Below are 15,544 nucleotides of genomic sequence, written 5' to 3' on the forward strand. Positions count from 1 at the left end.
CAAGCAAGCAGCTAAAATATTAATGAACTAAACCAGGAGCACAATTTGACTCCAGCCACTCTCCTCACTTCTGGTTTTAACAAAGACAACCAATCTACTATCAGGTGGTATGTTGGAAACTTTTAAGAAGGTTGCATTCTTTTATTTTCACATGTTTTCTGCTTTAAACCTACATTGGGAAAATCAACAGATAAGAGGAGGTGGGAAGATAGGTGTCCTAATAGTAAATAATCCAAGAGCAGGATTGTTTCAAGCCCAGCAAGCTAACATGGAAATAACCTCTTTCTGCCCAACCTCTGTCAATACTGATCAGTCACACCAACAAACTCCCATGCCCCCGGTCATCATCAAAGCCATAATCTCTGACCATAACCACTCCAAACTTGCTCCATTAGAAGTCCATGGCATTGGGCAACCATCATTCCATCCTCCGACACCACCACAGCACCGCACTGCTTCAAAGTTGAAGACACAGCAAGAGCAAAAAGGTTATTCTCATCATGGTTCTTGTTGGGATCTTTTCCTCCCCTATTACCTGGCCCACACTAAACCAGCTGCCCAATACTTGAGCAGACTAACCCCTCCCAACCCTCTGCCAATGTAGTTTGAGTTTGTCAATAGGAAACAACTTCCTTCAAAAATGCTTCCATTCCACAAGGGTTGAATTGATTTTCTTCCTGCCACCTCATCACTGCGCAATATTTTTAAGTTTGTTTATTGCCATAGGCATATTCCCAGGGTATAAATGCCATGAAAGTCGGCTTTTTGTAGCAGCAGCACAATATATCACAAACATAGGTTAACAGACTTAAATTAACAAATTATTCATAACTTACACAACAAAAATAAAATAAACATAATAACATTAGCGCAAGTTGAGAGAAAAAAAGTCCGAGGTAGTGTTAGGGTTTTTCAGATTGTTGCAGACTGTCACCCTGAGAGCTAATAATTTTTTCCCCAGAAATAAGTAAGGAAAAAGTGAACAGATTTAGTGGTTAGATTTACATTGCAGTCAGCTGATAATATGTGCATACATTTCAGTGTATTAATAGCATTGGTAAGTCGGTATTGTGCTTCTGGTTGATACTGTGCAAAATTTGGTTGCAGGACGTTATTGATCAAGACTTCTGCTGGGAATTGTGAGATGCAGGGATGCTGGTCCTCCTGCATCACCTATTTGTTTTGGAAACCTAAAGTTTAAAAAGTGCACAACAAAATAGAAGGTTTTTTTAAAATTTAATCCATTTGCAACATTCAAGCTCTCAAAGGACTCTCTCCCATAACTTAGAAACATAACAAGAGGAAACACTGCCATTGAGAAACCTTTTGGAAACTATTACAGTTAATGAGTTTTAAAAAACCTGCCAGATCTGAACAATTTCTTAGTTTCTACTAATGCATATTTGAAGATTTATTTAACTCATGCTAATATATGGATGAAAGAATTGTAGTTCAAAATTCATGCAGGTTTAGCTCAGCCAAATGGAATCATATGGCTTTTTATCTTCATGAGCAACAACACAAATCAATATTGACTTTGGATTCTAAAACAAATCAACTCTATCAAATAAAAGGGCAAAGCTAATGAATCCAAGTCAGTATCAGTCCACTTAGGTTAAACCATGGATTAAAGGGAAGCTTGCGATTCTTTACGAGTTCATGCTTTATGGTCAAGTATTTTAAAATATTTGGCTTATCAAATACTTCTCGGAATTTCAACATGCTTTATAAGAATCAAAGAACACAGGAGGTCATTTGGCCCATTGTGCCTGTACCAGCTGTTTGAAAGAGCTATCCCAATCATTCAGTTATCCAGTCTTTTGCCATAACCCTGAAAATTATTCTGTTTCCAGTCTATCCTTTCAAACAAGGTCAAGAAGAGGAAACAGATAATCAATTGCCTCATTTAGGAAGTAGATTCATTGGGAGCAGGTAATGATAAAATAATTTGAATGGCACATTCTTCTCCCAATGAATTTAGTTTCCTGGCTTCTGTGTTAGCTGATATTGTTATCCATTATCTCTTTCCTTTCCTTCAAACTGCCATTATCACACCTCTCCTTGAAAAAACTTTGATCCATTCTCCTTGTAGATTACTGCCTCATCTTCAATCCCACTTTCCTCTCCAAGATCCTCGGACACGTTGTAACATCCCAAATCTTAACTTATGTTCTTGCTTGAAACCCTCCAATCAGTTTTCTGCCACACTAAAGTTACTAATGACATACTATCTGATTCTTACAAAGGTAACTTTCCCCTTCTTGCACGTTTTAAAAACATTGCTCTTGGGACATGGATGATGCTGGTAAATTCAGCATTTATTGTCTGTCTCTAATGAACTGTGAACTAAGGAGTCATGAAGAGTCAAACCACATTAGTGGGTCTAAATATAGGCCATACAGGGTAGGGTGGAAGATTTCCTTCTCTGAAGGATATTAGTGAACTGTATGGGTGTTTACAACAGCAAACAATCTGCTGGAGGAACAGTGGGTTCAACAGCATCTGTGGGAGGAAAGGGATTGTTGACATTTTGGGTCGAAACCCTGCATCAGGACAACAATCCCTGCATTTACAACAATCTGGTTGTTTCTGAGACTTTCTTTTTAATTTAAATATCAGATTTAATTACTTGAATTTAAATTTCCTGTCTGTTGTAGTGGGATTGGAACTCATACCTCTAATTGTCAGTCCAGTAAATAAGCCGTTACGTATCTTACTTGTGCCAGCACCACACTAAACCACCCACCCCAAGGATATATCTTTGGCCCATTCAAACATTATCTGAAAACATAGCATTTGGTTTCAACATATGCACCAATACTCAACTTTATATCACCACTACTTCTTTTGATTCCTCCATCTCTAAACTTCCAGTACTGATTACAGTATTTAGCCAGAGAAGACTGAAGCCATTGATTTTATCCCCAGAACAAATACTGCTCCCTAGTCACTGACTTCATCCCTTTCTACTGACTATCTGAAATCTAATCAGACTGCTCATTTTCACCTGAACATCACTTAGCATCACTCTTACCTTAGCTCATGTGCTGCCAAACCTTCTGTGTATTTGTTACCTGCAGATTTGCCAATTACAATACCCTCCTGGCTAACCTCCCTCATTATATCCAAAGTCTCCCATAGTTCTGTTGCCTATGCACAAGTCCAGTTCACCCATCATCCCTGTGCTTGTTGGCTGACAATGGCTCCCAAATGAACAATGCCTCAATTTTAAAATACTTATCCTTCTATTCAAACTTCAAGATCTTTCGCCCATCTCTGTAATCTTCTAAATACCTCTGACTCCCTGGGATAACTACACTCCTTCATTCCTAGTCTATCCCTGAATTGAATCATTCCGCCACACACACCTCTGAAATGTTCTCCTTAAATCACCATCCTTCTTCCTTTAACACATTCCTTGAAAAGTACTGCTTTAACCAAGCTTTTGGTCTTTTTTCTTAGTTCCTTATGAGACTCAGTTTCAATTTTATTTTGCTTAATAATTTGCCTGTGAAGTGTCTTAGAACATTTTTCCTACTCCAAAAGTACTTTAGCAATGGAAGTCGTTGTTTCCCTTGTGGATGAGGGCTTGCCCATGGGGCCAACTTAGATTTGTCAAATTAGTTGCAAGCATTCTTCTGCTTTCATGGCTAATGTGCCTGGCAAATCTGAGAATGAAATTTCAGTGGTACACTTTGCTGAAATTTCGCATTTTATAGCTTTTTTGAAAATTAGAAATGGAAATATTACCTGGGCAGCAAAGCTATCAATGTGGAAAGGACGCAGATCAGGTAGAAGAGTGGTTCTGTCAGTTGATATTCCATGATCCAATATGGATTCGACGGAGGGTTGCAGTTTATACAAGTTCCTCCGTAGATTAACGTAAACACGAAATAAAAAAGAAGACTGCCTAACATTACAGTCCAATGAATCCAAGTCTGAAACACAAGTAAATCATTAACTAGTGCTTGTGATTAAAAACATTAAAAACCTCGAACCCAGTCAAGAATTATTTTTAAACAAATTAAATACCTGCTGGCATTAAGGAACCCAATCCTATTATTATATTCAGCAACTTACCTGATGATAGTCTGTTATTTCAGTCACAGTATCAGAGTCATACAGCACAGAAACAGGCCCTTTGGCCCAACTGGTCCACACTGACCAGATGCCTATCTGAGTTGGTCCCATTTGCCAGCGTTTGGCCCACAATCTTCTCAACCTTTCCTATCCATGTACCTGTCCAACTGTTTTTTTTTAATAAGTTGTTATTGTACCTGCCTCAACCACTTCTTCTGATAGCTCACTCCACATGCATACCATCCTTTGTGTAAAAAGGTTGCCCTTCAAGTTCCTATTAAATATTTCCCCTCTCACCTTAAACCTATGCCCTCTAGTCCTTGATTCCCCAACCCTGGGAAAAAGACAATGCATTCACCTATCATAATTTTATACACTGCTAAAGGTCTCCTCTCAGTGTCTTATACTTCAAGGAATAAAAGTCCTAGCTTGTCCAACCTCTCCTGATAACTCAGTCCCTGAAGTCCTGGCAGCATCCTTGTAAATCTTTTCTGCACTCTTTCCAGTTTAATAACACTCTTTTCTATAGCAGGGTGGCCAAAACTGAACACAATACTCCAAGCATGGCCTCACCAGCGACTTGTACAACTTTTATACTCAGTGCCCTAACTAATGAAGGCCAGCATGCCAAAAGCCTTCTTCACCACCCTGTTTACCTGTGACTCCACTTTCAGGGAACCATGTACTTGTACTTCAAAGACCCTCTGTTCTACAACACTCCCCAGAGCCCTGCTGTTCACTGTGAAAGTCCTACCTTGATTTGACTTCCCAAGATGCAACACCTCGCACTTAACTGGATTAAACTCCATTTGCCATTCCTCGGCCCATTTACTCATCTGATCAAGATCCCCCTGTAATTTTTGATGACCTTCTTCACTGTCCATGATACCACCTATTTTAATGTCATTTGCAAATTTACCAACCATGCCTTGTACATTCTTATCCAAATCGATACAGATGACAAACAACAATGGGCCCAGGACCAACCCGAGGCACACCACCAGCCAAGAACCTCCAGTCTGAGAAACAACCTTACACCATCACGCTCTGGTTCTTACCATCAAGGCAATTATGTAGCCAATTAGCCCGCTCTCCCTGGATCCCATGCAATCTAACCTTCCAGAGCAGTGTACCATATGAAACCTTATTAAAGGCCATACTGAAGTCCATATAGACCATGTCTATCACCCTGCCCTTATCAACTTCCTTGGTCAAATTATCCATCTTGGCCAAAACTCAATCAAGTTCATAAGACATAATCTCTCACACTCAAAGCTGTGCTGACTACCCGTAATCAACCCCTGTCTTTCCAGATGCTTGTAAAGTCAGGTGCATGTTTAGTGCTGTTTCTAATAAATGCTCTTTGTGCTGCTACAACAGAAGGTTAGGTTGTGGGATACTGTGGTGCAACAAGTATAAAGTGCCAGCATACTATCCTAAAGAGCAAGAGGCCAAGATTACAACCCTAAGGACTGTTCACTTGATTCCAGAGAAAAAAAAAATTTGCACTTCTCCTTGGGAAGGTGAAATCTCTTGGAAAATCATTTCCACCAAAGTGGTAGGAGATTATCTACAGACCTCTCAATGGAATGATGCACATTTTGGGGAATCCACACAAAGGCAACAAAAGCCAAGTAGGCAATGTTATTGATATTTTTCCCCCCCCCCAGAGAAGAACTTGGGCATATTGTGCAGCATGCAATGGTTTCTCCCAAACTTTAAAGCTATTGTACTACCAGTAGCATTTCACTGAAGTTATTAGATGTTCAAGTAAAAACTAAGAAGTTGATTGGGAGAAGAATTTTAAATCAATGAAAATGGCAGCATTATTAACAGCTTCTCGTTAACAAATGCAACTTACATTTATAGATCCTTCCCAGCTTACGAAAGGGTTCTGTTCATGGTAACTGTAACCTGAACAGTTTGCAAGTTGGAAATGTGGCTGCCTAGCAATATATTTAAATAAAAACACAGGCCAACCAAGGGCAAGGTGTAGTTAAACCAGCGTGTTTAACCCAACCATTCAGATATTGCCAGGAACTGAGAAGATACCTGGAGCTCGGCAGCAGCCGGCAAATTCATCCTCCCAGTCTCTCAAGTTCTCGTTCGTACGAATGGGCTGTACACAGGTCAGGTGTTCATAACCTGGGGAGGACCTGCATAGAGTCTTATTAAATTAACAAAGTACCCAAAGAAGGTGTACAAGGAAAGTGATGGGCAGAGCGTAGGGATCATAAGTTTGTCAAAAGTGTAGTTGAATGGGCTATATTGAGGAGATCCTTCAGGAAAAAGGCAGAGCAGCTTTGATAGGAATATGTGTAGAATGGAACAACTATTCTGGATTTGTGCAGATATTCCATGGGAGTTAGTGCGCAATGGAACTGGGAGATCACAAAGTGTGCATCAGCTCTTAAGGTGACGAAGACATAGATTAGAGCATTCATGGCAAGTAGCTTTGCATTTGAGAATTGCCATGTCTGCACCATAAATCAAAACATAGCTGCACCATTTAGAATTGTTATGGGGATACATGATTTCTGTATTGTTTGGCTATATTATTCAGGCTGTTTGGTCTCATTGTACCTTGTTATTTTAATATCTTGAGTAAGAATTAGAAGAACGTGGATTACCTAAACTTCTTAGTAGTTGCTAAATTGTAACTGATTATGCATTTTGCTACAAGTGGAAAGAGCAGGATTACATCTAACTGTGGAATATAGAATGTTTCATTATACTTACCCAAGTCTTGCCTTCTATTATTAAGTGCAAAAATATTATGCACAACATTGCAGTGTTGATAGGTGTTCCAAATGTGTAGATATCCACATCTGACCCAGAGTAAACCTGAAAATAAACATTCATTTTTAGATACAACTTGTACTTGTAGCAACACAGGAGGCTGTTTTGCCCATTGGGTCCATTTCAATTCCCAAGGAAACAATTCCATCAGCCCTCTTCCGTCTTTTACTTCCTCGTACACCTGCAACTTAGTTTTTTCAAACTCCTTACAATTAACCTATACGAAAGGGTAACTTACAGTAGCCAATTAATTTACTGTAACCATGCTGAATTCTATTAGATTCCAGTTTCTATTTTTAGTGATTGCGAGTTAAAAACATTAAAATATACTTTATTTTAACCTTAAAAGGAAATCTTATGCCCAATATTACTAAAACAAATACATTGTAAAAACGCGTAGAAAATCTTACCATTACGTCATCTTACCCTAATCAACAGTCAGTAACTATACTCCCCATCAACACTCATTGTTCCTTACTGGGTACTTAAGTAAGTTCAATAGGTCCAACTACGTTTATGCCCTCATTTTACATCACAAAACTAACAGACTAAAGATCACTAATATTTCACAGATGAAATAAAATTGTTAAATCTATTAAATTATTAAATTTCATTGGTCCTGTGACACATCATTGAAAATTCCTGCATAGCTCTATTGCCTGTGATGCCTTTAGAAAAGTAACATAACGGGGCTCTACAATGTTATGTGACAATCTGTCAGACTACCGTAGTTCTGCACTTCCACCACCTTATGGTGCTATGGAGGCAAATTCCTCTGAATTCCTCTGATTCAAACTGGACTTCTAAAAAAATACTTTTCAGGCCACTTTTCAAATTTTTACTTCCTGGTTTAATGTTGGCTGTTAAAATTTAGTTTTAACTTACAACTTTGTCTTTCTTGACACCACCTGCTCTTTCCCAGGATATAGTAAACACTGTTTGTGTTCCACCCTGCACTTCTAAAACATTGGCAACAATGTGGAATCTTCCCTCTTCTGATCCCCACTCCACTGATGTTTCCTGAGTTCCTTGTCTTGTAATAAATTCATGGGAAAAAAAATGAACAGAATGGAAAACAGAACCATGCAAAATTTTTCTACAAATTACCCAATCCTTCAACTTGCCAGGTTGACCCAATACATGCCTGAATCTCGTCAACAATCTCAATACTTGGCACGCTACTTTCATTACACAATGGGACCAAACACATTTATAACCTTCCTTCTGTAGCCCAGCCATGGTGTGAACCCAACATGAAGCCCCATGCACTGTGTCAAACTTCTTCAAGTGTCAACATCAGGCAGCAGGTCCAACCCACCTGATGTGGAAAAGGAAACATTAGCATAGCCGGCTGAAGTCACACTGGCGACTTTCAATAAACAGGTGCAGCTCTAGAATCAGTATGAAGACAGACACCAGGAGAGGTGGGAAATATATGCATCACAGGAACCACATGGAAGAAAATCAAGTAGGAATAAATGTGTTCTTTTAATAATTACTTTGCTTGACCACAGAACGTTGCCTGTGAACTCCCTAGTCTGGATCGTTGCCTCAATACCATTGCTATCTCTGAGAAGAACCTACAACCTAGATTTGAATTTTGACTGTGAGCACTTATATGTAACACATTATTTTTCTTTCCAAAAATGAAAATTTATCTAAATCTCCTGAAAATGGTTCTTTACAATGAAAAATGTAGCAAGAAAAACAAAACACGATAGTTACTACATGCTGAGACACTTACAAAATATGGAACAAAGAAGCAAACGAGGCTTTGATAAAAAGCATCCAGAATGGAGATCCAAAATATCGATGGTAAGTAGGCCTACAAAAAAAACGGGACACAGTCAGTCAGTGCAAAAGCTTTCACATTTCTCTCCCCTCAACTTAATTGTAGCTCTAAGTTTGTTGTCGGTTCAGAAAGAAAGCTCAGTGAAAAAATGACCAAAAAAAACTCGTAATTCTCACTTCATACTTTTTGCTTTATATTTCTGCTTACTAGTTGCCAACTTACTGATAGTAGAAAGCTTTTCTCGACTTACCTTAATCTGATCTCTTAATCAATTACGTTTTGGTGAAAAGAGCAACTGTATTTTTTTTTAAACCTCTCTTCATATCTAAAGTTTTCATCCTTGTATTATCTTTTCAACTGCCCTCCATATACTTAAGATCCATCATTATTTAGAATGTTCAAAGTAGTAACAATATGGTAACCATAGCCAATGTTTTTTTAGGTATGCATTTAGGAAAATAAGACAGTACATAGGATGCAAACAAATTGGAATAACCAGAATTCTCGATCACAACTGTTTTAGAATGATCTCACGAAAATTTTATAAGAGTATTCTTTATCAAAACTACATGATGTCCAACTGTAAAAATACCTCTGGATAACATATCTGATTATGAAATATCTTCTTATAAATTATTTCTCTCAGGGCTCTCATAACCAGTGAACATACGAAAGATTCAAGTGATTGCTGCTGTTATTACATTGAATCCCAGAGAGAGAGTGGAACAGGGGCAGGGAGGAAGGGGAAAGAGATAGAGCTTCTGATTTCATTACAACATTTAAATGGTCATTCCTTGGAGAACAGATCAGATCAGTTGTTTCCCCTCATTCTGTCTTCAAGTGTATGGTTTGGAACCAGGTCAATTTACACTTTGCCAACCATAGATTTTGGGGGTCAAAATTACCTTCCTCTCCTCCTGCACCCCTACCACCATGCTTTTCCAACCTTCCCTCATGATTCATCTCCAACTGGAGGGATTGTTCTGGTGGCCTTCTTTGCCCCTGCTTTCAGGGCTCAGCCATTTCACTAGAGTGTTAGTGCATCTGTGGTCCAGGCTGACCACAATTTCATGCAGCCTCAGCATCACGGCTGACCAGTTATTTGTTAGTGGGTGAGTATCATTCCTCAGTGTTTGCATTAATTGTTCGTCTCCAGTGATTACTGGATCAGGGTCAAGATCTTTAGTTTCTTCTTTACTAATACTATACTATTATCTATGTCCCTAGTTTGCTTCCATTGATTTAATATCCTACAAAACAATTTGAATGGGTTTAGCCAGCACTTTATAATTGCATGCAGTTTCAGAATTCCTCCATTTTCTGAGTTTTGACAGATCAACTACGAATGGCTGCGAGCTTTAGATCCAGTTAAACCATGAATGAATGAATGAATGGAGTAAACTGCCATGACTGAAGATACAAACATCAAAGCTCTCATATAGTTTGTCTACTAAACATCGATACCTCTGAACGTTGGCCACTTGTGTAAAGTTCTGGAAGTTGGAGCAACGTTTCTGCAGAAACATCTTTATCCAGGATGCCGTAGACAATTGGTGGAACAGATGTGAAGAGGAGATTGAAGAAGATGAGAATCCAATAATCAATCATAGATGCACCAGAGAATCCACTGAAGAATTGGTACCAGAACAGTAGATTGACATAAGCCTGGAGGAGGGAATAAATCAAAGCAAAATAAATGCATCAGAGACAGCAAATTTTTAAACACCATTTCCCTGTGAATTTGCAACATCTGACATGAGCACAAAATCATGGATTCCTGCCTTCAACTGCATCATTTTTCTCAAACTGCTGGTTTAGTAGAAACACCTGTTAATCCATTTCCCCTCCAACCACCTGAGGCCCTACTTGGTGTCTTGTGTTTTATTTAATAAACATTAAAAAAAAATCAGCTGGTGTTTTGGCAACAGTACCTGCCATTACACTTACCACATTCTTATAGAAGAAGTAAAGGATCATATTTGCAAGTCGGATGTAGCACCAGTGACCGTGAACAAGCAGCAATTTCTTTAAATGCTTAAATCGAGAAATTGCAAAGTCACTGGACATTACTGCCTGCAAAACAATAAAGGACAAAAAATATTTAACCATTCAGTCAGTAAGTACAAGGAAAACTTTGATAAACAGCACAAACTGCTGATAACAGGATATTTGCTTGAATATGAACCATAACACCAGAGTGCTGAGTTGCTGGGGAGAAGGCATGACTTGAAACTTAAACTGATGTTCACATTTAGATGGATTAGGAGATCCCTCAGATCCACTGGCCTGCATTTTGCATTAATTTGTAATGCATTCACTGTGAAGATACTGCAAAGTGTAAGCAATTTTTAGAATATGGATTCAAACACAGACATTTGAAAGTATTGTAATTCCGTTCTTTCACAAACTGCGTTATTTTTGCAGCTTTCTCCATTTTAACATCGGGAAATCCAAGAACTGGTGGAAATATCAGATAGGAAAGAACAATTGCTGTAGTAAATGAAAATCAAAAACACTGCAGATGCTGGAAATCTAAAACTAAAACAGAAAATGCCGGGAAAAAAAACTTAGCAGGTCAGGCGGCATCTGTAGAAGGAGAAACAGTCAATGTTTTGGGTCCATGACCCTTCATCAGAGCTCAGATCTGAAACACTGACCGCTTCCCTTTCTACCAATTCCTATTGTAAAATACCCTGAAAATATTACACTTTGCTGCATGTGTGAGCGAGTTGTAACTAGTGTATTAAGTCACAAGTTCTGTCCAGCAAACTCTCTGGGTCCAGGAAACTGTGAACTACAGTTCCCCAGCTAAATAAATATTTGTAAATGTTTTTTTTAAAATGAAAAAAAGTTTATTATTAAAGAGTCTCTTTGATATTTCAGCTTATACATTAATATTATGGGTATGTTAAAACCTTTATTTTGTACACCAAAATATTCAAAATATTTGCTAAAAATCATGCTTTTCAATTCCTGATTTGTTGTGTGATTATAGTTTAATGTAATTGGGTACTCAGTCAGCACGATGACATCACTGTTGCTGGCAGGTAAGGATTCTTGTTACTGAGACCTAACAGTAAATAATGGCAGAAAAAAGGGAAACCCATGCTACAAGCATTGCTCAAGCTTTGCAAGCAGCTTCCTTTGGGGTCAGATGCAAGCATCATGTTTCGCCCATGACCACTTATGTTTTGAGCAGGAAAAGAACAATGAACTGGCAAAAGTTCCTTCCTATGGTATTAAGGGAGCCTTTGGGTGGCTTAATCACTACTCGGTAAGGCCTGGGTCATAATGCCCTTGTCAGGAGGTCTGAAAGCAAAAATAGATGCTAACATTATAAATTAAGCAATGCAAATATCATGCAGAAGTATTAACGTTTTGAGCTTCCTTGAATTTTAGTATGGCTTTTTAATGAAAGGCGGCCATATGTTGGCATTTAACTAATTCTTAAGCTGTACAGATAAGGTGATAAAAATGCCAATGGAATAACCAGTTTATTAACCTGGTAAGGAAATGCGGAGCAAAAGCAAAACGCTGCAGATGTTGGAAGTCTGAACTAAAAACAATGAATGCTGCAAATTCATCACAGGTCAGGCAGCGTTTGTAGGACATAGTCATTGGTCCAAAACATGCAGATCCTGCTTACGCCTTGTGGTTGCTGCTTGTACTAGCTCTGTGGCTCCTAATGCACTGTTGGTGTCATAGCCCTGCCCTAGCATGTGTCACAGTTGGGCCTCAGACAGTGAGAACAAAGGCACTACCACACACTGCCCTGATGGCCTTTTCACTGCTTCCAAATATCTTGATGATCAGAGACATTTGAGAGGTGGTGAAATAAAATTAAATAAAAATATTTTTAAAAATTCATTAATGGATAAACATATTTAAAAACACATGAATCGGCTTTAGATAATATAAACGTAAATGTACATTGAAATAAAGAAAGTAATCACCTTTATAAGAAGGTCATCAAATCCATTTGAACAAATGGGGTTGCACTTGTGCCAACCATGGGTGACGTACAGCTGACAGGTAAGGTACAAAGTGTATCTGATCCCTCAGCTCAGCTGCATTCTGAAGGAATGGCTCTGGACCCAGTGGCAATTCCAGTAGCAGGGTGCGAGGTCTGACTGAATGTCAGCATATTCTAACTCAATGCCTCAGTGCTTAAAGGTCATTGTGCTGAAACATTAATACTGTTTATTTCTCCATAGGTGCTTCCTGACCTGCTGAATAGTTCTAACATTTTCTGTACTGTTAAATGAAATGAAGCTATTCAATTACTGATTGCAAAAAATGATCAAAGCTTCAAAAGCTAACTGTGACATACCTACTACACTCTATTAGAATGCAGGATTACATATTAACTCATTCTTTAAGATAAGCATCATACTAAAAGTCCACAGTATTTTTGGGTCACATATTTACATTCAGCCAGCCACATAAAAATGTGTTTTAAGGTGATTTACCTGCATTCCTTCCTGGCCTGAGATTCCTATTCCAACATCAGCCACTTGAATCATATTAACATCATTGGCACCATCACCTGCATCAAAAAATACAAAACAGTGCCCATTTAAAACAAAAGATGAAAAGGAAAGTCAATGAGTTTAAAGAGCAATACTCCGTTGAACAGATGTATTTGTTTAGGAGACGGAAGAAAAAGAATATTTATTATGACCTTCACATGAAACAAAAATATATCTTACACAATTTCATTCTCTACACATCATGTTATGTATCAGCTCTTTTGCTATTTTGTAAATAAAAGAGAGCCATCTAAATGAAAATTTAAGAGACCTACTTAAACAAAAACTATTTTGGAGCATTAAAGCTGAATTGCTTGGAACATACTGTAAGTGTGAGGCAGCAGGGTACAATGCTACCTTGGCTAGACGTTCGATCCTTGGTCTGATTGGGTTGGGGTGGAGAAGGGTATTGAGAAGCTTGTACTATGCAAAGGAAAAGTTGTCAAGATGAGGCACTGGGGGATTAGATTGTTGGAATCAGATTCCAACATGAGTTTTTGCCCTGAGGAGTAAAGGGTGGAAAATTTCTATGACTGTTTTGATTTTCAGTTAAAATGTAGGAGAATAGGAACTGTTAACACAAAATAAATCTAAAGCTTAAAAAGTATACAAGATATAAGACCTCTGGACCTTCTAGAAATGAAACTGCTTGAATTAATCAAAACTTTAAATGTGCAATAAAATAAAGAGCAATTATCTGTTAAATGAAGGTCAGCAACCCCATTCAAATAAATGGGGCTGCACTGGTTGTGCCAACCATTGGTGGCATATAGCTGAAAGGTGAGATACAAAGTGTATTCGAGCCCCTCAGCTCACCAACATACAAATGAAACAGCAATGGCTGCACTGTATTATTTTGTAGAGAAAAAAATTATTGGTCATTGTGACAGTCTATAACTTTGAGGTGGATTGATTTACTACTATAGGACACGTTCTGGCATTTCAAAAGTAGCTGCCACATCACCTCTACAGCCAATGACAGTACCGCAGTATACAGGAAGCTTTGGGAATTTAGGCTCAGGAGATCTCTATGTAGAAGTTTATGCAAAAATATAAAATAAAAAAGGACCTTAAGCAAGTGTAGAGCCTTTTCAGCACAAAACTTATTTTACCAAAGTGGGCAAAGCCTATTTCATGGGATATTTTAGAAGCTGGTTATGTTGTTACAAGGCTGATTGTGAAGTGATGAAAAAGTATCAAATTAAAAGCTTGAAAATACGCATGTTAAATTGGTCTTGCACAACTCCCTGACGGGGTGAATACGACAACTCTGGCAGTGACTTGGGAGTAAGTGCATTCACGTCCATCATGGAAATGCATCCAGTGATTTATGGGAGAATAACTTTTAAAAGTGTATTCAATTTTTTTCTGAAAAAGATAAATGGCAATCATTCTATAGGCAAGGTGGAAATCAGATGAATAAATAAAACTGTAATAAAGGCTACTAATTTTCTCCCAACACTTTCAGAAAAGTGTAACTGCACACACACATATATACAGGATTAAATTATTCTAGCAACTGTTTTGCTTAATGAATAAATTAATGATGAGAGACCTAAAAAAGAAATTCAGTATCCAAATGCGGGGACATCAATCCCAAGGACGAGATCCAAAGTAAGCCAATATTGTTGGTATTTCTTTCTCTTCTACGAAAAATAAATGATAACAGTATTCTAAGTTTTTTATGTCCAAATATACTTCAGAGGAAAAACAATGAAATGCACAACTATTCCAAAGATGGTTAACATTCGTAGCACTTAAACATGGCTTTCTCCAAAATATATTTTTGATCAGTTAACATAAAAAGATATTGCACTCAAAATGCAACATTTTTGTAAAGAATGTTATTTTTTACCTGACATATTTCAAATGAAAACAAAACAAAATATTATGGAACCAATTCAACCATCAGGGGCTAGAACCCAAATTGATTTTTTATCAAAATGAGCACTGAGAATACAACAGGGTGGGTTTCTCACTGAGTACTCTTCAGGAGCCTGACCAACATCCTGGGTTCATGTTGAGGACCAGCTATCATTAGCCTCCAGAGACTGAGAGCATCAGGACAACAGGTAATAGGTCACTGCCCACCATTTCTGCAACACAACCACCTGCTTCCAGCTGGAAAATGAACCCCCTGGCACTTCAAGTGCAGATGCAGCAGAATGCAGAGTGACCGAGGTAACCAGCAAAGGCGCATTTATTGGGCAACTAGATGTACACAAGAGTGAGAGAAGAAAGATAAGTAGATTGGATTAGATGAGCAAGACTGGCGAAAGGCTGATGTGGTGCTCAAACAATCATATACATCGGTCAGGTCGATGGCCTGTTTCTGTGCTGGTAC

General features: G+C 38.3%; 1 protein-coding gene across 2 annotated transcripts in view; it reads right to left on the reverse strand.

Annotated features, from left to right (window-relative positions):
• Positions 1-15,544, reverse strand: part of LOC127583639 (phospholipid-transporting ATPase VD-like) — a 132,726-nt gene that overhangs the window by 2,947 nt on the left and 114,235 nt on the right. For both annotated transcript variants that reach the window (XM_052039833.1, XM_052039841.1), the window contains exons 17-22: positions 13,141-13,217; positions 10,619-10,744; positions 10,136-10,336; positions 8,624-8,704; positions 6,820-6,924; positions 3,751-3,938 (exon numbers count right to left, since the gene is read on the reverse strand). In XM_052039833.1, the coding sequence (XP_051895793.1) occupies positions 3,751-3,938; positions 6,820-6,924; positions 8,624-8,704; positions 10,136-10,336; positions 10,619-10,744; positions 13,141-13,217 (778 nt within the window). The remainder of the gene's footprint in view (positions 1-3,750; positions 3,939-6,819; positions 6,925-8,623; positions 8,705-10,135; positions 10,337-10,618; positions 10,745-13,140; positions 13,218-15,544) is intronic.

This window comes from Pristis pectinata, chromosome 2 (assembly GCF_009764475.1).
Source record: "Pristis pectinata isolate sPriPec2 chromosome 2, sPriPec2.1.pri, whole genome shotgun sequence".
Lineage (NCBI taxonomy): Eukaryota > Metazoa > Chordata > Chondrichthyes > Rhinopristiformes > Pristidae > Pristis > Pristis pectinata.